Below are 20,905 nucleotides of genomic sequence, written 5' to 3'. Positions count from 1 at the left end.
GAGAGAGAGAGAGAGAGAGAGAGAGAGAGAGAGAGAGAGAGAGAGAGGGGCATACCCGCATACGGGAGTGGCGGTGGTGACAGCGACGACGACGGCATGCAGAGAAAAATCACTAGTCATATATCTCATTTTATTTGCAATATAAAATGAAAAATTGCTCTTTTCACTCATTGAATATTTCGACCGTTTGTGTTTTTTCTCTCCCTTTCTCCCTGTCACTCTCTTGCTCTGGTCGGTGTATGTCCGACAACGCATTCGCTCAGCACGAAAAGCAATTGGAATGTCAGCTCGACCTATTCGTTATGCGTATGGGCCATGCTAACCTCTCACTTCGTCTTCATTTTCATTGAATTGGATTTTTTTTCTTTGTTGCTTTCGTTCGGATAGTTTCTGGAGGGCAAAAATGCGATGAAGAGGAAAAACTTCGACACTCTGGGAATGTTCCTTCAACAGCAGTGAAAAGAGTATGGAGGGAATGATGACATGAAATTGGCATCTATGTAATGGCAGCAATAATGTTTTCCGACACATTCATCTCGTTCAAAAAACAAAGCGTTCATTTTTCTATATATTTGTACCACGGAAAAAGAAGGAAGTGAAAAATGGGTTAGATTTGATACTTGTTCGCTTACCCTTTTGGGAGTATAAATGAGAATACGTGAGCAAACTTCAACACATTAGAGATAGCATGTTGCAAACCAGCTCAAAGATAAAATTGATTGAAGCAATGAAGGAAACTAAAAGAAGAGCAATGCGTTATATCGATGGAACGAAATCAAGCAAAATGAAGAAAACACGCAATAATCAAAACATTAATAATCTCGTAGCAACTGGAAAATTGTACAAAAATTTCATTTATTCGCAACGAGAAGTTCTCGTTGAGAAAATTGTAATTTTATGTGTAATCACGTGTATGCTGTGTCATGAAATTGTTTCTGGTGAAAAAAATGCGCTTTTCATCGCAAAGGATTGAAACAAATACATTTCATTCCTCTGTTTATGCATATGAGATTGTTGTGTTTTGTGCCGTTTTACCATTTAACCAGAAACGGAACCGAGTAGCAGAGCAGCAAACATGAGTTTTTACCACGAGTTATTGTTTTTAGCCCAAACCGGTATGTCTGCACACAGTCTCTCTCTCTCTCTCAACCGGCCGATGCAAATAACCAAGAAAATGTACGTCATGAATAAAAATGCCGCATAAATAGTGCGGTATTACATCACTTGTTGGAAATCTGAATTGCACAAATTAAATTTTCGGGCGAAATGAAATGAAGTTTAGTGAAATTCGTTTATATTTGTGTGTTTTTGTGCAGTTTTAAGCAATACATGTCGAATTATGGATCGTTTGATATGGGTGTATGTGTGCGTACGCGGCTGATTCGATTTATGATTTACTCTTTGCAACTGCTGTTTTTGGTTCGCCCCAGAGTAACAACAGTAACAAACTCATGAATAAATTTCCACTGAATCATATCACAGTCACTGGGGCTTTTGTTGTCATATTTTTTTCCCCTTCGCCGCTTTCTATCTCTCTCTCTCTCTCTCTCTCTCTCTCTCTCTCTCTCTCTCTCTCTCCTGTAATTTTTTTATACCATTCCAGCACCAAATACGTATAAAGAGCTGTTTCTGGTGTTTGAAAAAGAAAATGCCAACGCAATGCCATTTGAATCGACTGGGAATTTATTTTCGTGCATTTTCAGCAAAAGTGGATAAAAAATGTGACGCAAAATTGTCCCAAAATTGTCTGCCGTACGTACGTATGCGTCGTCGGGAGCATGTAAATATTTGTGTGAAACATTTGTGTTGTTTTCCAGCTGTAAATTGAATGCAAAACAAAAGAATGTTTCGAGTGGATTCGAGTCGAGTCGAAATCCAAAAGCTCTAACTCTCGTTCACATAGTTGAATCACGAACAATTGCCATACTTTACCGCCAAAAACAGCTTGCAAATTCCCAAACTGTGTGTGTATTGGCTCTCGACGAAAACGCACACAACAAATCTTGCGCTTCGTGCGAAAAATGTTATTGCATATTAACAAATTGCATCGTGCGTGAATGCTGGGCGAAAATAAACACGTGGTTTTATACGAGTCTCGTTTAATTAGTTTTGTTTTATGGTTGTGTGTGTGTGTTTTTTTGTTTCTCGCTAATCGTTGAACGTCGATGTGTTGCTGGAGTGCTCTTGCTCTCACGCACACCCTTCCTCTCTCTGTCATTCTTTCTCTCTCGCCTACATCAGAAAAGGCGTTCGGCTGATGGGTCCTTCTTTTGGAAACGCCATTACAACGCTTGTAAAAATAGTGAGAATCATTTTGAATATAAATGAAGAAACTTAAAAGATAAACAAGAGAGTACTTAAAATAACAAATAACCATGAAAAAGTTGGTCGATGGATCCAGTCTAAAGCGCAGCACCGAGCCATTTCTGCAAAAGTTTTTTAAAGCACGCGATGGTTGGATTTAAATCTCTTCGTTTTATTGTGGCCACGTTTTATTTTTCGATTTGCGCACATTTGTATACAGTTGATCTATGCATTAATCCGTGTGCATGAGCAAGCAAGCGAGCGAGCGCCCGCGCGTGATACCACATCAACGAGCAATTTGCTTTCGATTTAAAGCAACAAACATAAAGTCCCAACGCCGAAGATGGAACAAAAAATGAACATCACACTCAGCATTATTTGGCAATTTGAGTGGCAGTTTTGTGTTAAAAACGTTTTATATCCACCAAAAGAACGCCACTTATGCCGAATTGAATAGTTTGAATGAGTCGTTTTTATCCGTTCGCCGTTATGATGAACTAAACGAGATTGCACCGCATGATCGCTGTGAAACATGACAACAACAAAAAACGAATGGAAAATGTCCATTGGATAATTTTTAGTGTATTTTGCCATGGCGAATTTTCCACAAGGAATAAGAATAAGTGCATGCAACGTAGGCACGTACACAGAGAACAAAAAAAAACAACAACACCGAAAGGCATAGACAAAACCGACTCCAAGTTCAATGATATTTTTGACTATGAGCTCTTATGGCTGTCGTTGCAACCAATTGATGTGAAACATGCTGTTCAAACAAATTCTTTCGTCTTCAATTCACTAATAGCTATGATAAATGACAACATGAATCCCGCCGCTTACACATGCCACATGTGAGATGAACCAAAATGCAACGAATGAATGGGAACGAACGAACGAACAAGGGAAAAACATCACACACACACACACATGCATTCTTTTCTTACAACATTCTGATGTACATTCACTTTGAATGAAAAATGTACATGCAGAAAGAGGGAAAAAAACAGAACCAGTAAAGTGCCGGTTGAATGGGGAATTGTGCAGGCAGTGAGACGGGCACAATGTACTTCCGAGAGCACATGGAAATTTCAAGAACATGCTTTATAGCGTTTTAGTTGTTACATCCGTTTGTATAAGAGATTATGTGCCGTTTTTTTCCCTTTTCTATGTGTGAAAGCGCTTCGGTTACGATTATGGGATTCAAGTACAAATCGATGCAGTTGCTGCTGCAGCAGCAGCAGCCAGAGCCATTAAGATCTATGAAGAGCAAATTGACGGTATTATTTTCGTATTTGGAAATGTGATCTTTTCTTTTTCAAGTAAAGTACAAACTGTCATTGTGTCATAAGCACATATATACACACACACACACACACACGCGAAAAGCCTATCAAAATAAGGTAATAAGGATGTTTTCGAAACTTCTTCACAATCTCTCGAAAAATGTTTTCAATGTCGAAAAGTAAACACAGAAAATATGGAGATGGCAGTTTTTTTTTTAAATTGAAGCTCATCAAGCGTAATTACGTGACTCATGAGATATATAATTATTTACACACTGAAAAAAAAATGTCAACTTCATAATTTTCGTCCCGGTTCCGGTATGACAGCCTCCAAGCAAGCGCTCACTGATGCGTTCTTTTTATCTTCATTCTGTTTACGGTACATGAACATGAAAATATATTTTTGTCATGCCATCATTTATTCCAACACATGCGATGTCGTGTGCTTGCATTTTAATGGCAGCACACCAAAGGACCCGTTCGGTTATGTTTGCCCGTATGCCATCAAGCATTAGCTAGATGCGTGCATAAACAACTTGGATCACGTTTCAGAATTAATGGTGTTAAACGTGGCCAACGTGGGCTTTACTTCCGAACTGACACTCTTATCAGTTCTGTTTACTTTCATAAAACATCGCATTATTTCCCAGCTCTCTGCGGTTATTAATTTAACACCGGTTAATTATGAATGTGCGAAGTAGTTTCAGCAACAAAATATGTGGTATTTTTATCTGTACAAAAAAATGGGAGAAAACTGAAATTTTTGTCTTCTTTATTCCAATGCTGTTCTAATTTATGTTATACAAAAACTTATGCAATGGTCGTTTTTATATTCACTCAGCAAAAATTCCATTCTACAACTGTAAAGAATGTTACAAAATGATGATTCTACATTGTTCAATGCATTACAAGTACGAATAATTTGTAAAGCAGAAAAGCTTACAAATGATTCTGAATCAAACACTGAAAAAAGCGATTGACAAATACCGGGTTGGTATCCGAGTTGAATAATTCAAATAATCTTATGAATAATGCATGGCATTTGATGCATATCTTCAGGCGCACTTCAATTGCATTGTGGATCATTTTTCAGTCGATCAAACTTTTATTGCTCGAACGTACACAATATCCATCAATTGCATTACCTTGCCACCGGTTTCAGGGTTTTGCGCAGTGTTGAAGAAGAATAAAAAAGATTGTAGCTATTAGAGAGATAGCATCACGTCGAACATAAACAGATTTTCGCATCGACAGAGAGCATGCAGCGTCATTTCTCGAAATGTCATTTTTACGCTCTATAAAGTTTGTTGGATTTGTCGTGTCGCTTCATCCACTTCGAAAAGGACTTTCTTTCTCCATGACCTCCCTTTTTCTCTCGCGCTCTCGCTTGCACTCGCTGGTATTTATTCCAGTAATAATCGTTCTTTGTATCATCGTTATCTATCCACATTTTGTACACAAACACATCGGGTGGTTTTTTTCGACCCGCCATTCGCCCTGTAATCTATATTTAAAACGTATTTGTTGTCGCGATGGTTAGTCGTTGTAAAGTTCATCAATATCGACATTGTTAAATGTGAAGACATATTAACATATTTTTATCAGATCCACCCATAATCACACAAAGTGACAATGGCCGTATTATAGCAAGAAAAAACCCAGGTTTTTCCTCTCTTCGACAACAAGATGTAAGTCGATTGCCTCAAATGCGATGAAGAAAGCGAAGAATGGCGAATCCATAATAAACAATAGAGTCGAATCTAATAAAACCGAAATGCTCTTGAAGTGGAACAAAGGCGCACCATGACAGAGAGAGAAAGCTCCCGGTAACAATAACTTGGAGATCGATTGTTGGAAGTGACGACGGGAAAGCATGCCCGAATAGAAAATTATGATGACACCTTCATTATCGTTCTGTATGCGCTTCCCATTTTATCTCTCCCTGTGCACACGTGCGTGAGTGTATGTGTATTGAGCAAGCAAGCGGATGAGTCTTCAATGGAGTCTTCATTTCATCGAGAGCGTAATGAAATTTTGGAGTATCATCAAGGAGACAGGCAACCGCGTATGTGTGTAATGGGTTTACAATAGAAATCGTGCACTTTATCACTTCCACTACTTGTGCTGCTGCTGCTGCTGCTGTGAAAATTGATTCTGTCTGAATTTCATTCTGAAAGGATTGCAAACTGGTGTTTGAAATTAAAGAACTTTGTTTGAAAGTGCAACATAGTGAATTGGCGAGAGGAGAAAAACGAGACCGTGGTCTATTATGGCCGTAATAGTTTTCTTTTGCCAGAGAAGTTGCGCGCCTGTAAGAGGGAATTTTTTTTTTAAAGAAAGAAATCCACACTTAATTATCACAGACTATTCTTCTTTAAAAGAGAAGGACGCAATTTTCTCTATCTCTCTCTCTCTCTCTCTCTCTCTCTCTCTCTCTCTCTCTCTCTCACCATTTTCTCCCATTTCAGTTTTGTTCAGGTTTTGTGTTCTGCTCATTTCATTAACACCTATTTAGAAGATTTAATAATGTAAGTGATCGTATAAAATGTACTTAAAATGCTCCCGCTTTCTTTCTGGCTGTGTGCTCTTCATTTTGCAATATGCGCGTGCGGTTTGAGATATAAAAGAGCCGAACAACATTTGGCTTCGGCAACGTTTATATTGAGATAGCAAAACCAAATAATAATTTACGGTTTTTACAGTTCATGCTCGGCATTTTTTTTTAACAAGCTTCTATTCAATGGTTGTTGCTGGTTTTTTTCCAACACTCGCATCGTTGTAAATTGTTTTATTCATTGACGGTGCTGATTGAACAGCCCGCAGCGGATTGTAATTACTCAGACCATTGCAACGAGCATTACGTGCACACAGCAGCAGCACCGCCGCATTTGATTCTTATTGATAAAAATTCAATTTTTAAACGGTTGCATCAGCTGCAAGCGCTGATAAACACCATTGTGTACACACCGCATTTTTTTTCTCTCTCTCCATCCTGCTCGCTCACTTTTCATTATTATTTATTTCAGCTGTGGCCCACATTTTTTCTCCCAAACTTTAATACTTTATTTTGCGGTGCAAACGAATGACCAACTGGGAAAAAACACGTGCGATTCGCTTTCGGGCGAAAAATAAGAGAAAGGTGAAACGAACATGAAATCTTTATGACATCCGACCGTATTGCTCTCTCTCTCTCTCTCTCGCTCTGCCCCGTTCTTTTGTAACCAAAATACGGGCAACAAAACCGAATTGAATTAATTAAAAACTTCCGGTTCAATATTAACTGATATGATACCGTGCAGATGATACAAGCTTCATTGGGTTAATGAACTCGGCGCCCACATCACTATTGTATGCTGCAACAAAACATGACCTTAAAAGTTAAAATGAGTCAAACGACGAAATTGATTTAACTCTATCATTCAAATGTCCATTCGATTCATCCGAAACCAACAAATTGCTGCGTAAAATGTAATATCGCTGTGCCATCGGGTTTTCCTCATTAATCGCCGATTTACAGGTCACTGTAATAGTATCCCAGTGTGATACCGTGTGTTTGTTAACGATAAAATTCCGTTTTCATTCGCTCAAAATCTAATTTTGATGTCCACGCATTCAAATCAGCGCCAGCTAATAAAATTTGACCTTAAATGGGGGATTTACATCCATGAGATCACTGCGTGTTGAAACCGAAGCTTTTGCTAGTTGTTCCATGATATATTATTTTCTACATTTTAACCTAATAGGAAAAAAGAACGCGCTTTGCATTCACCATATTTATTGGCATACATTTTTTGTGTATGGCGCGCGTGAGTGTATCAAAAGGGTGTTATTGCTTGAAATCCGGTAAGAGTAATAATGGTGTGCGCGTCGTGGCATTGGGGAAATATCGTATTTGATTCGCTTTTCGTTTATGAATCACGCACAAGAGAGCGAAGAAAAAAACGCCGTCGCCGCACACAAACATATTTTTTATATGATATTTATACGACCCGAATGAATAGTGGTGAGAAAAAGTGTTTGTGTCAGCATCGTCAGCGCTATAAATTTCTTTATGTTTGGGCTTAAAATTAGTACTAATCAATTTACCGTTCATTGAGCCGAGATTTCGTACGTTGCTTTTCTGTATTTAACGTTAGGGCTGAAATAGACACGAGTTGAGACTTAGTGAACGTCATAAAAATCTGCGTCAGAGTGTAGACTGTAGACTTCGTCACGATCCCAAAGAGGATGAGCTGGTCGATATTTCATGTGCTACTCCATGGCACCAAATTCGTAAACATTTGTGCAACAGCAACAGCATGCCCTTCATTCTGTCTTTGGCGATCACGCAACTGGCCAAAAAAATGGTCAAAACGAAGAAAAAGACGTCAACCTGCAATGTAAACAAGTTAAAAGGGACAGAGATTTTTCTCCGTATTTTCCCTGTCTCAATGTTGTTGTTTCCCATCCCGCCCTCGCTCTCAAGGCGATTATGCCGAGATAAATGCAGTGACAAAGCAAAGGAAGAATGCCTGTCAACACATGGCATGTTTTATAACATTTCTACTAAAAATTTAATTTCATTTATTACAGCCTCGTTTATTCGTTCTTTCTTTCTTTCGTTGGTTGGATGCGATGAAACGCTAGATACATTCCGAAAGTTGCGTGGAATGAAAGCGAATTAGTGTTTTTAAATCCACACCCATTCAAAAAAGTTCCATTCCATCATTAAACCGTGTTGCCGTTTGCTTTATTTCCGTGTATCCTCTTTGTTGGCTTAGGCATTAAGCCGTTCTCTCATGTGCTTTTTCAGTGTGTCCCTCTCTTCTTCTTCATTTTTTTTGCGCTGGAGAGAGCTGCAATGTTGCTTGTTTTATTGTCACTTTCCGCTTTATCCAGCGGCAGCTATTTATAGTTCGTTTTACACGGAGATAAATGGGCAATGGACTGATTTTATACGTAATAATCGTGTAAGCCATATCGTCCATTGGAATGGCTTTACCTTTTTTTTCTTCTTCCTCTCTCTCTCTCTCTCTCTCTCTCTTCTTTTCCCTTTTTCCCACTCCGGTGTGCCCATTCGTGCGCGCTCACACCCGTACATAAACACAAACACAAGCGAGCAATTGCGTACCGGTTGCGACGTCTGAGAGCAAGCGAACTGGATCGTTTCTCCGTAAAATCGTAATTGAAATGCATTTCTGTTTCTCACGTAGCAACAATAACATTCTCACCTCGTGCTTTGGCACAAAGATGTGCACGACACTTTAATACACACTCTGCAAACACATGCTCAATGGACACCGACACTTTGTACACACGTATTTTTCTGTGTCTCTATATCGTTCGTTCTACCACTTTGCCCTAGCCTTGTCGCTAATGTTCAATGTTGGATGTGTGATAAAAACCAGAATCGTCAAATGGATCTTTATGGCAACAAAAAATAGATAAAAGCGATTAGGTACGCTGTACAACATCAACTTTATGGCGATGCGCTTTTTTTATGGTGTTGCTTTTGCATTTGAATTTATGCCACCGCATATTCAACAACATGTATATACCTGATTTCTCTCGGGTTTGTGAGCCAAAAGGAAATCGCAACAAGAACGACGGCCAAAAAAACACAGGATTCATCGCATTTCAGTTGCAACCATCCACCAGGAAAAAATGAACTGAAAGCCAACGAAATTTACTTATAAACACATTGTACCAGTTCCGACAAATCAATAAATACACGCGGCTATGAAAACGTACAACCGAATTATATCGTCGAAAAAGTCATTAGCCCGCGTACGCGCCCGCAAAAAAAATACGAACGGAATTCGCGAATAGTGGCAATAATTTTTCACTCAACAAATACCCTGCAGTCCCTGCATTGAATTCACTTTTTCAGCACAGCATTCTCTGACATTTGCTTTGCTTCGCGAGCAAAAAGGGAGAGCGAGAGAACAGAGATGATATTGCCAGTCAATGACAGATAGCTGAGGATATATGCTGAGCATAGAAACTCAGCAAGCTGAGATTGGGATATTTTGACTTTGTGACGTGCTATTCAAACAAATTTATGATGGAGAGGAGTTTGGAACACATTTTCCATTACACTCCATGACACCATCAACACTCCACCAAAATTCCACATAAATTTGCACGAATAGCAAGTCACAAAATCCAAAGTCACAAACGTCCCAATCTCAGCTTGCTGAGTTCCTATGCCCAGCATATATCCTAAGCTATCTGTCATTGACTGGATATTGCACAAGTTGTCGAATTTCAAATCTAAAACAAAGTACCAGCGGTTGCCGTTACCTCAATCTAATCCAATTTTTTTTGGCCAACTATGAATATGGATTTTTGATGTACTCACCTTACTACCAGCGAAATCAATCATGTACAATCTAAATAGGAGCAAGTGAAGCGGAAAGCCACAAATAAATCCCATTCAATATCCATCCATTGAAATTGAAACCGAGAGAGTGCATGACTGTACGAATACTTTTTCAATGAAACATACACAAATCTGTTATCTTTAGTATACCTTCGCACGCTAAACACTGGCATACATTCAACGAATGATTTTTGCCTTTTCATATTTCGCTCTATTCATGGTGGTGAAGCAAGCAATCAATGAACGAACCGGCAGAAAAAAAAAGTGAAGAACTAATGAAAATTATAACAAAGAACAGCGTTGGAATTCATAAGCGTGATGTTTTTTTTTAGTCAATAGACCAATGAGTTCATATATCTTTAAATGCCAAAGATGTTCTACATACCGAACATAATTTGCAACTACCGCAGAATTTGCCATCGATATAAATTTTTCTGCATAATTTTTTTTTCAATGCTTTATTAACATACCGAATGGATGGCATAATTGGCTGACTGGCTGGTTGGTTGGTAGCGCGCTCAAAAGCCATCCCAGACCAAAGCCATAAATTACGGTGGAAACAAAGCGGTGCGAATATAATTCATTTAAATGAAAGTTAATTATATAAAGCACAAGTTTTTTGACAGTTTGAATCTCTGATTTTTTAAATTAACAACCATTGTTCGAGGCTGAAATATATTGCATTCGGTCTCACCTCCTTTCCATATGCCCCAGCATTACGATGAATTATATAGATCCAGACAGTTGGTTGTACGATTGCATTGCCGCTTTTGAATTTTTTCGAAGATGAATTTCTATTCATTTGGGCGATTTTCTTTCACTTCAATCATGAAATTGAATTTGCCCATTTTAATTAATGTCTGGTCATCTGAAAATTCGCTCGAAGGAACGAACGCTATCGCCGCCACCGTGAATTTCTTTTTGAAATATTAAATTTTCATGAGATTATTAGTTGATTTCGAATGAAATATTTGGCTTTCAAGCTCTGTTTTCGCCGTTTAATTCTTTATTCGAATCGACTTTTATATGGAATACATTTTTTGGGGTGATGCTTTTGTCTTCGAAGTGCATTCATAAAATATCTTGAATCTGCTGGGTATTGCAAAGGGAAGCGTGAACCTATAAACAAAAACTTTGTTTCAAAATAATGTACGGCTAAAAGCAACACGCCCCTATAGACTGTATGTTTATGTCTCGATTCGAAGATTCGATGTTGCCATGTGAAAGGAGCGAGATAGAGAAAAAGCGGTTATTGAATTATAAATTGGAGTTTTATGTTGTGATGTTGGAAATCTGTGCATAAATACGTTAGACCATTGATGAAATCTCATAAAGATGTTCAGTTCGAAATCTAACGTGACGGAACGCAATGTAAGGGAAATGATGGGCATAATGCACATAATTGAATAATCTGTCTACGGTAAAATTCCCCTGACACATTAAATTATGGTGTGTGAGCTGTTTTTTTTATCGCTTCGTCGTTTAAACGAAATTTTAGCGACGTAAATGAGTTATTTGAACGCGCGTATAATTCCATGTCGTTTCTTTTATATAGTAAATACGTGCGAGCTTTTGGTGTTGCGCAGAAGAAAAAGGGCAGAGAAAAAAGTTACGCGAGTGTAATGGGTGAACTTCGCACCAATTTGCGTACCTGAGATTCACCATTGTACACCGCTATGGCACAAAAGAATTTTCATGTTGAGAAATCCTTTCAATAATCCGTCATGGATATGCACATAGAGGGAGAGAGAGAGAAATAGCGAATATTTCCACTTAGCAAAAGTCTTCTAGCAAAATTGTTGACGAAAACACAACTGGAAGATTCTTATTATTATTTTGCAACGCAAAAAGTGGTGACATCAAAGACTTTCTTTTCATATCTTTTCATGCAAGCGACAGTTTTTTTTCCAACCTCGAATTTAATCAGACATCTTTTTTATGTTGAATTTCAGTGCTGGTTGCATTTCAACACATTTTTTTTTTTAATACATTCGGTATTCTTTTCTATCGTTGCAGATGCCATAAACAACAAACTACGACAACAGAACCGGAACAAAACTTTTTGATATAACGTGGCCAAAACAGTACACCCAAAAGGATTATTACCGTCATTAATAATAATAATAGCACAAACGTAAAATACGAACGAGAACGAGTGAACGCGCGAGCAAAGGACAAAGTGAGAGCGAGATAGAGAGGAAAGAAAGAAAGCAACAAAAAATCCGAGTGGCGAGTCGAGCACAAGTCGAATTGGTTATGAAGATATGAGAAGCGCTGACATCACATCGTTATGGCGACGATGCAGCCGACATTCATTCGATGCAGAAGAGCACATGAAACCGCACCAGAGCACGTGATAGGCCATGGAAGAAACGATCAATCGTCGTTCGCAAGCCGCTCAATTGCCAAGCATATGGACCATTGGATGTACATTTATAGTTGTAGTGCTTCTGTTCGGCAGCATCGAAACAATGGCGGCGTGTCCGCATTTATGTGAATGCAAATGGAAAAGTGGTAAAGAATCGGTACTGTGCCTTAATGCCAATTTAAGTGCAATACCAACGAAATTAGATGCCGGCACCCAGATTCTCGATTTATCGCGCAACGATATACAAGCGATATCGAATGATGTATTCAGTCGAGCGAATTTGTTAAATTTGCAAAAGCTCTTCTTAACGAAATGCCATCTTAAAACGATCGAACGGTTTGCGTTTAGGAAACTCAACAATTTAGTTGAATTAGATTTAAGCGATAATCTATTGGGTATGATACCGTCGCATGCATTTGAATCGGTGAGCGAACTGCGTGAATTGAAATTGATTGGCAATCCCATTCAGCGCATTCACAACGATGCATTCGTTAAGGTGGCACAACTCGTACGATTGGAACTGTCAAATTGTCTGCTCACCACAATCGATGTGCGCGCATTCACTGGCTTAGAAACATCGTTGGAGTGGCTCAAGTTAGACAGTAACAAATTAACTGAAATCCGTGTGGCTGCTGTGATATCGCTACAGAATTTGCACGGTCTTGAATTGGCTGGCAATCCATGGAATTGTTCGTGTACTTTACGACCGCTACGCGAATGGATGCTACGTGAAAATATCCCGTACAATATACCACCGATGTGTCAATATCCCGAACGATTACATTCAAAGACATGGGATAAAATCGATTTGGACGAATACGCGTGTAAGCCGAGCATTTTTTCGGCGATTGACCGTTTTCACGCGGTCGAAGGCCGAAATGTGACGTTGAGCTGTGCGGTCGGTGGCATACCCGAACCGCATGTACGATGGATGATACGCAATCGGGTGATTGCAAATCTCACGGGAAATACAAACTTGGCAAGCACATCCACCACCACCACGACCAGCGCACAAGGACGAAAATTGTATAAATACCAGCAAAATGCAAGCAATCTCACAATATTAACAGCTGACATCCAAGATCAAGGCACGTACGTTTGTATCGGTGAAAATAAGGCTGGCAAAGTGGAAGTGAGTCTTACATTGGCCGTATCAAAAAAGCCATCCGAAACAATTCTCAGCACAAAGGTAATTTTGGCGAGTGTAATCGCTTTTGTTTTCTTTGTAATTGCCACTGTGCTGCTGGTGATTGGGGTGTGCACGTTGAAACGGAGAAAAAAGCTGGGCCGATGGAATACACAAGGTCGCACCGATAGTTATGAGAAAATTGAGTTGAGTAATAAGCCTAATTATAATGTTAGTAAAAGTCCCCGCGGTGATCGAACTGCATTTATGAAGATGTACGCGGAGAATGGTATCGCTGTGGTTGGCGGACATGTGCGCCGAAACGGTGATTATCGTAATGTACCAAGCGAAGATGATGGAACTGACGGTTTGGAAGATAATACCGCGGAAAGTAACAACGCAACGATAAGCAATATTAAAATAGATGATGTTCGGAACTGGAACCCAACCACCGTTGCAACATCGGTTAGCAGAAGTGCCAAAAATGATATCATATCGAATCAAACCGATGGCGTCAACATGAAACCGCTTCAACTCACCGATAGCGATCTGCATATACCGCGGCTTATTGAATTAAGGTGAGATTAATCACACATATTGTTTTTTTTTCTTTTTTCAAATAAAAATTCAATTTTCACTTTTCCAATATTTATGAAATGTTTAATCATACTTGTTCGGAAGTTTCCATTATTACGTGCAATAATTTCGCATTTTTTAAGCGATTAAAATTTGCGATAAATTAAAAGTATAAACGTTTGCAATATTTACCAATTATATCGTTTCCGTTTACAGTGATTCGGCAACGGATTCATCAATCGATTTGTATGATGGTAAAGTATCGAAGCGTGGCAAAGCGAATGCAGCCTGGTCGCATCACATTGCGAAACGTGAGAGAATCTCGACGATGGCGAGTGCCGGTTACGAGAAGAATTACGGGCGGGAAAAAGTGTATCAGAGTGGCAGTGAGGGACGGGTATGTGAAAGTGATTGTGATATTGATAAAAAGTATCCAGACCTATTAGACATAAGCCGAATGTCGATGCAAACAAGCGTAGCAACATCATCGAGAGCTCAATTGTACACGCAAACCAGCATCGGCAGCAGCAGCAACACGACTAGCAATAACAATAAATCAGCGCCAAGTAATCCATTTTGCACTTTTCCGCGGAAAAAGCATATATCGAGCCGAAAACCGACACCATCCGAAAGCCAATCGCCACTGCTTACCGATTCATCCAGCCAGTACGGAAGCAGTACATTTGCTGATAGTGATTTATTTGGTCGACGTCTATCAAGCGAATCGTTCGGCAATTATCCACTTTCAATTTGCACAAGAAATAATCAATCAAGCAACAACGGGCGTTCGAATAGCTTCCTCAATTTGACTACTCAATCGAATAGTGGAAAGCCACAGACGGCTAACTACATGAGTCACAAGCGAAATCCATCGTTGCCATCATCGCCATGCAAGGAGCCATCGTTGAAATTGGTTGTTGGCGGTGATGAAACACCCCTTCTCGATTTCTCATCGTTTGCAATGCACAAACAGCAAATGATTATTACTCCTAGCTCATCAACGTCAAACACAACGGCACCCGCTACCAATGCATACGACTATCATGCAGCGCAATTGGAACGTTTCCTCGAAGAATATCGCAATCTGCAGGAGCAATTGTGTAAAATGAAAGAAACATGCGAATCGATACGGAAGAAAGAGGCACCGTTGCGTGCAACGGCTGGCAATTCGGTAAAAGTCGCTGACCCAGTTATGTTTGAGTACAGTAACAATCCGAGTGTGAGTGGTGCGTTGTCATTCGATGGCGGAGGCGGCGGTGGTGGTGGTGGTGTTGGCGTCGGCGGACCACCCAATCCAAAAGGAATATTGAAAAATAAAATGTTATTAAAAGGGCCAAATCAACCGCCTGATCCACCACCGTATTGGTTACATCGAAATGCAATGCTCAAGAGACTGCAAGATCCAAGTTCCGATTTCTTCCCCAGCTGAAAACCATCTCAATAGACACACATCCACCATGCGATATATTCATTGCATTTTAGAAATTACATTTTAGGATTTTATTCAAACAATTTATACGTAATTGTAGAGAACTTGGAGAAACTATCGCGGCTAAACCACTTTTTAGATGGATCTGTCTTTATGTATATTTGAACAATTTCGATTCACACAAACCAAAACACACACTCACTCAACAAACAATGTATTTTCCAGTTTATACAACCTTTGACAAGTCAAACAAGTGGCGAACAAGAAGAAGAATGTCGCGGTGACATATCGAATTGATAGCCGATGTCATTCGGTGGTGGTGCAAATATTTAACGAACACACATACATCTTTTATCCCTCCTCCCAACCTCCCCGCAAAACAGTTTTCTGTGTCATAAACATTTTTATCGATCGTGTAAATAAGTTCATCTATTATGCAATCACACACACATACACACACTCATTTGCAATGGATTGGATTGCATTTTAACATTAATTAAACAATATATTTCCACTATCGAATGGAATATATACATACGTTACGTATTTGTGTACATTTACATGGAATTTAAGTTAAATTTCACACATTTTCGAACTCTAGTGAAACAGAATAATATATTAATGCGAAATTCGATTAAGTTATACTCTAGATTTAATTTCAACGGATCAGTTTATGTTGTTTAGTTCAATACATTTAATGATTGCACTAACTTTTCGAATGATAGCTTGTTTTCAAAGATGCAACTACTTTGATGTGATGCCAAATAACGGATTTGAATCTGAGCTTCATATCACATGCTTCACATTGAACAAGAAATTTGAAAGAATATAATTCAGAAAATATTCAATGTTCAAAGTAGTACAGCAACACAGTTCAAATTGGCTGCGTCACGTTTTTTTTTCGTTCCCAAAACTCATCGATAAAACCGACTGTTTAATAGATCAAATATTTAAAAACAACCAAAAAAAATGGTATTTCAATCTAAATTAGACTACTATCGTTGAATCACTAATCAATAGAAAGGGAAATGGTATCAATTGAGTAAAACAAATGGAAATCAGAAGAAATAAAGTTATAAATTACATTTGAAGCGGTTGTTCTTGATTGCTTTCGTTTCTGTTTTGTTATTTTTTTGTTTGGAGGATTTTCAAAGATACAGGAATGATGGCAATAAACAGGGAGTTCGATCTACTTTACATAAGGCATAGAAGGTAAGGCATTCTCAGCATATTCTATGGGCAACATTGTGTGATAATATGTTCAAAAAATACCAAAGCTGTATAACTGTTTGTTATCAATTTGCAAATGATTTTCTTAACATCCCTCATTTTCACTCATTTTTCATCCAATTAGTCAAATTTCCTTAGCAAACTGTTCATTTTCAAATTAAACGTTTCAATATGCGCTCGACAAAGAGAAACGATGAGTATTTATCGATTGAAAATGCCGAAACGTTTTGAAATATTGAAAAGCAGTATATTTTCAATTGATAAAAAAAAGGCTTTGTTTTCATTTCCAATAAATATGCACTTGTGCATGTTCGATCGATTTAATTAAAATTTCAAGAGGCAATGACAATTTGTCGGTGAATACATACATACACACTACCTTTGATGATTTCATAGCTTGAATTCCAAGTGAAAATGGCAGCTGAAAAATTCGAGTGTTTCACATAGCTATCAAAAACAATAAAATGCTAAAAGTATTGGTACTCGATTTCAAGCAAAGGTTTGATTATGAAACGAGACACGCGCATTGTTGACGGTGAGTGTGCAATTATTAGCATTAATATTGGAGAGATTTATAATCTAACGAGAATATTATGAAGATTTAATGAAAGCAGCGCAAAACCTCAAATGAAACGAGCTGGCATGTTGTGAATCACCATAAGGTGCAGTATGCGTGTAGCTTCTAGGAAAATTGGCGATTTAGGCGAAGCAAAAGGAGCAGCGTAGCAACGCAGTGGTAGCAATAGCAATTGTAACCATAAAAGCTTGCAAGGGGATGATTTACGCACACAGTGAACATGGCTTAAATGCCAAATCAACTTATCACTGGCACCGTTTTTTTCTCTCTCTCTCTCTCTCGCTCTTTCCTCTCAGTCTTCTTCGAACGGGCAAAATTGCGAACTTGTGATTTTCACCTGCATTACACATTCTAATGTATACCGTTTGTTGGGGAGGTTTTTTTTTCATCCCAGAATATCGCGCGGATACCGTTATAATAAGCGTGAGAAGAAGAGGCGAGCGAGTGAGAGGGAGAAACAGAGCGAGCAAGAAAAAAGTGAGCATACGAATGAAATTGTTTTAGAATGGCATTTGCCAGGTTGCAGGTGACATGTAACTTGAAAATTACATAACTTTATCCATATTTTATTAGCTTTTGCGAATGTTTTTCCTGAGCTGCGTAAATGGTTAGCGCTGTTGTTGATGTCACCGTGCATTTTTTTGTCGCTCTCACTCTCTCAATCTTTCTCTCTCTCTCTTTATCTCGCTATCACTCTCCGTTTAACTTTTTCTGCGCCAGCTTTAACAAGCGAATGTTCTACGTATTTAACTCGATTCGAGTAGAGTGCTTTGGGTTTGTTTACGATTATTATTCATAAAGGTATTTACGCGCACAATGTGCTGCAAATGTAACGTCATTATTCGATGCCTTCGAACGAACGAATGAACGCAAAGGCAAAACACACATACACACTTGATGTCTCAACGAACGAAACTTTATGGTATGCACTCTTGCTTCTTCCCCTTCTTCTTCCACATCTTTTTCTATCCAGTTTACATATATTTATATTCTGCACATTTGATTTTATTGTGGGCTTTTGCTCTCCAGCAGTGATAAATTCACATCTTTATGCATATACAAACATTTGTATTCAATTTTGAGTGGTGAGGAAAAAAAACTGAGAGCGGGAGAGAGGGAGAAATATACACTGTTGGATTGCCTGATTCCAAAAGCGCTTTGATTGATGATGAACTGCTCTTCTTGCAACTCTCAATGTCATCATTATACTCAAAATCAGTTGAGAACTTATTAAGAGATCTGCTGTTTTCGGAGCTTGGATTTGCCGTCGTAAACGTTATTCTAAAATGACGGGTTTTCAAAGAGATGATATACATTTTTACATCAAGCAAATGTAAGCGATTTTGGCAGATAAAAAAGTCTACCGTAATAACGAATGCTATTTTAAGGTCAGTGAAGAGATAAAAAAAAACAAATCCCAGAAAAAAATCATAAAGAGACGAAAAGTGGAAAATCATTGGAAATGGAATGGAAATTTTGGAGAAAAAATATTCAAATATAGACCAAAAGTAAAATGAAAACAAAATCACGAGTCATGAGTTAATACACAGAGAGAAATTAGGTTGGTACGATTGAAGATGACTTTTGGAATATGTCAAAAAGCAACTTATTTATATGACGTCTGTACAGTTTGCAAACTTTCAAAATTACAAAATAGTTGGACAAATCAAAACCGCCATAGAAAAAAATTTGCTTTTTCGACAGATTTCAAAAGACATGTGCAATCGTACCAACCTAATTTCTCTCTGTGTATAGTGATGGTTCAAATAAATGTGAGCTGTAATGAACATTGAATGAATGCTCAAGCGAAGTCGAATAATAAATAAGCTTTGAATAAATGTTCCCCTTTGAAACTCATCAATTTCTTTAATCAATCGTTTTATTCCCCATATTTAAGTGAAACACTTCGAATTTCAATCGATCAAAAATAATAAATAAAATAATGAACTGATTAAGAATAAAAAAAACCCTTTATGAATTCACAAACATTGATTTTCTTCAAAAAAAAAAACCATCCTTCAACATCTTGACTGTGCGTGACATCGTTAGAAATAAACAAAAGTCATCTTGTATTGTTTATTAACTACGATTTTCACTGTCATTTCATCAAATTAACATGCTGCAGATGTTCATTTGAGTTGCTGATAAAGTGTGCATTATTCGAAATGTAGCGGCTAAGAGGAAACAAGACCCCAGAGCGTTCTTGAGTTTTCAGTTACTTAATCTATTTTGTTGTTTCACAACAAACTATTTTTTGGCGCACTACATGAAATGTATTTCATCAAAGTAACTTTGAAGTAATATATTTATTTGCAAAATGAATTACAAGATCTTGGTTTTATTTCTTTTTTGAAATATACTGCCTTTGGTTTAAATTAAATAAATAATATGTGCATAGAATCTAAAATCACTTTAATTCTGTTCAAGACTCAGAAAATATTATACGGAAAATTAATGTAATTTTTAAAAAACATTTGATAATAAAAATTTGATTGGTGCTTTGAGATACTGTGCACTTATTTGTCGTTACTGCACCTGTTTTAAATTAAATAAAAAATATGAGCATAAAATTCAAATTCACCATAATTCGTTTCATCACTCAAAAAGTATTAAGAAAAAAAAGAAGCAGATTAGTAGCTCTACATTTCATGTAGTGCTAAAAAACACCATCATCATGACAAAACCATTTGATAGAGGTGTGCTAAGGCTATATGTCCAATGTGTGTAATAAAATATTTACATTGACATTCCGCTGAACCACAGAACAAACAACGTTGACAGTGATACAGTGGTATTTGTTGTTCTTGTTCAAAATGTTAGCAACAGCAATTGAATCGAAGATTCAGCTTCAGCCGATGCTCAGTTCTCAGTCCGTAATGTAAATCGGATTTAGAAGTGTTTGCTACGTAATGGGCATATAATTGTGAATAAAAGAGATATCACAAGTGGTTTTGGACGTGAGAAACATGCACAACGTCGTTTATACACAACAAATATGCCTGAGAGTTGAAAGTCGGTAATCAGATGGAGATTTTGTTTGGGTTGGAAAATAGTTGGCGTCAACAGCAGCAGCTCGAGACGGCGAATGAAAGAATCAAAACAAAAGTGAAAATGTAAATGATTTTATAGTTTCGATAAATAAAACACGCTTTTGCCAAGTGGCTGTTATTCTAAAGTTAACCGAAGTAGAAAATGAACGGATTTGGAAACATCATTTGTTGGGGTTGACTCGGAATTTGAGTTTGATTTCGTTCATTCGTTTTTCTTCGACTATTCTTACTATTGGATCGATTTCTTTTATTTACTCTGGCTGCTCGACTGTTCCTTTGGGTCCGACGATTGTTTTCTCGAGCTTTCTTTTGACTCTTTTTTCGTCCCTTGCTGCGGATCTTAATTCGTTTGTGTTTCGGCTTGGTTTTCTTTCGTCCCGTTTGTTCTTGGTTTAAATTTACTACACCATAGCTATTCAACGGCGGTTGGAACCGATTTGATGGCATTACAAAGTTATTTGGTCGCTGTTGAATATTGTTCGGCAGTTGTTGAAGACTATTGGTTGGCGATTGTATCCCAAAGTACGACAATGGATTCACCTGACGTGTGACACCAGGTTTTTGTGCACGGGCAATGGCGTATGGAACCGATTTAATCGGT

At 38.1% G+C, this 20,905-nt stretch overlaps 1 protein-coding gene across 2 annotated transcripts in view; it reads left to right on the top strand.

The window, feature by feature from the left end:
• Positions 1–16,538, top strand: part of LOC129566638 (uncharacterized) — a 25,157-nt gene extending 8,619 nt beyond the window's left edge. For both annotated transcript variants that reach the window (XM_055442728.1, XM_055442729.1), the window contains exons 2-3: positions 11,965–14,020; positions 14,235–16,538. In XM_055442728.1, coding sequence (XP_055298703.1) covers positions 12,312–14,020; positions 14,235–15,447 — 2,922 coding nt within the window. In that variant the 5' untranslated portion in view covers positions 11,965–12,311 and the 3' untranslated portion in view covers positions 15,448–16,538. The remainder of the gene's footprint in view (positions 1–11,964; positions 14,021–14,234) is intronic.
• Positions 16,539–20,905: the final 4,367 nt, after the last annotated feature.

The sequence above is a fragment of the Sitodiplosis mosellana genome, unplaced genomic scaffold, assembly GCF_009176505.1.
Source record: "Sitodiplosis mosellana isolate CC-2019 unplaced genomic scaffold, AAFC_SMos_1.0 Smas_scaffold_4, whole genome shotgun sequence".
Lineage (NCBI taxonomy): Eukaryota > Metazoa > Arthropoda > Insecta > Diptera > Cecidomyiidae > Sitodiplosis > Sitodiplosis mosellana.
This window is presented reverse-complemented; position numbering and strand designations above follow the sequence as displayed.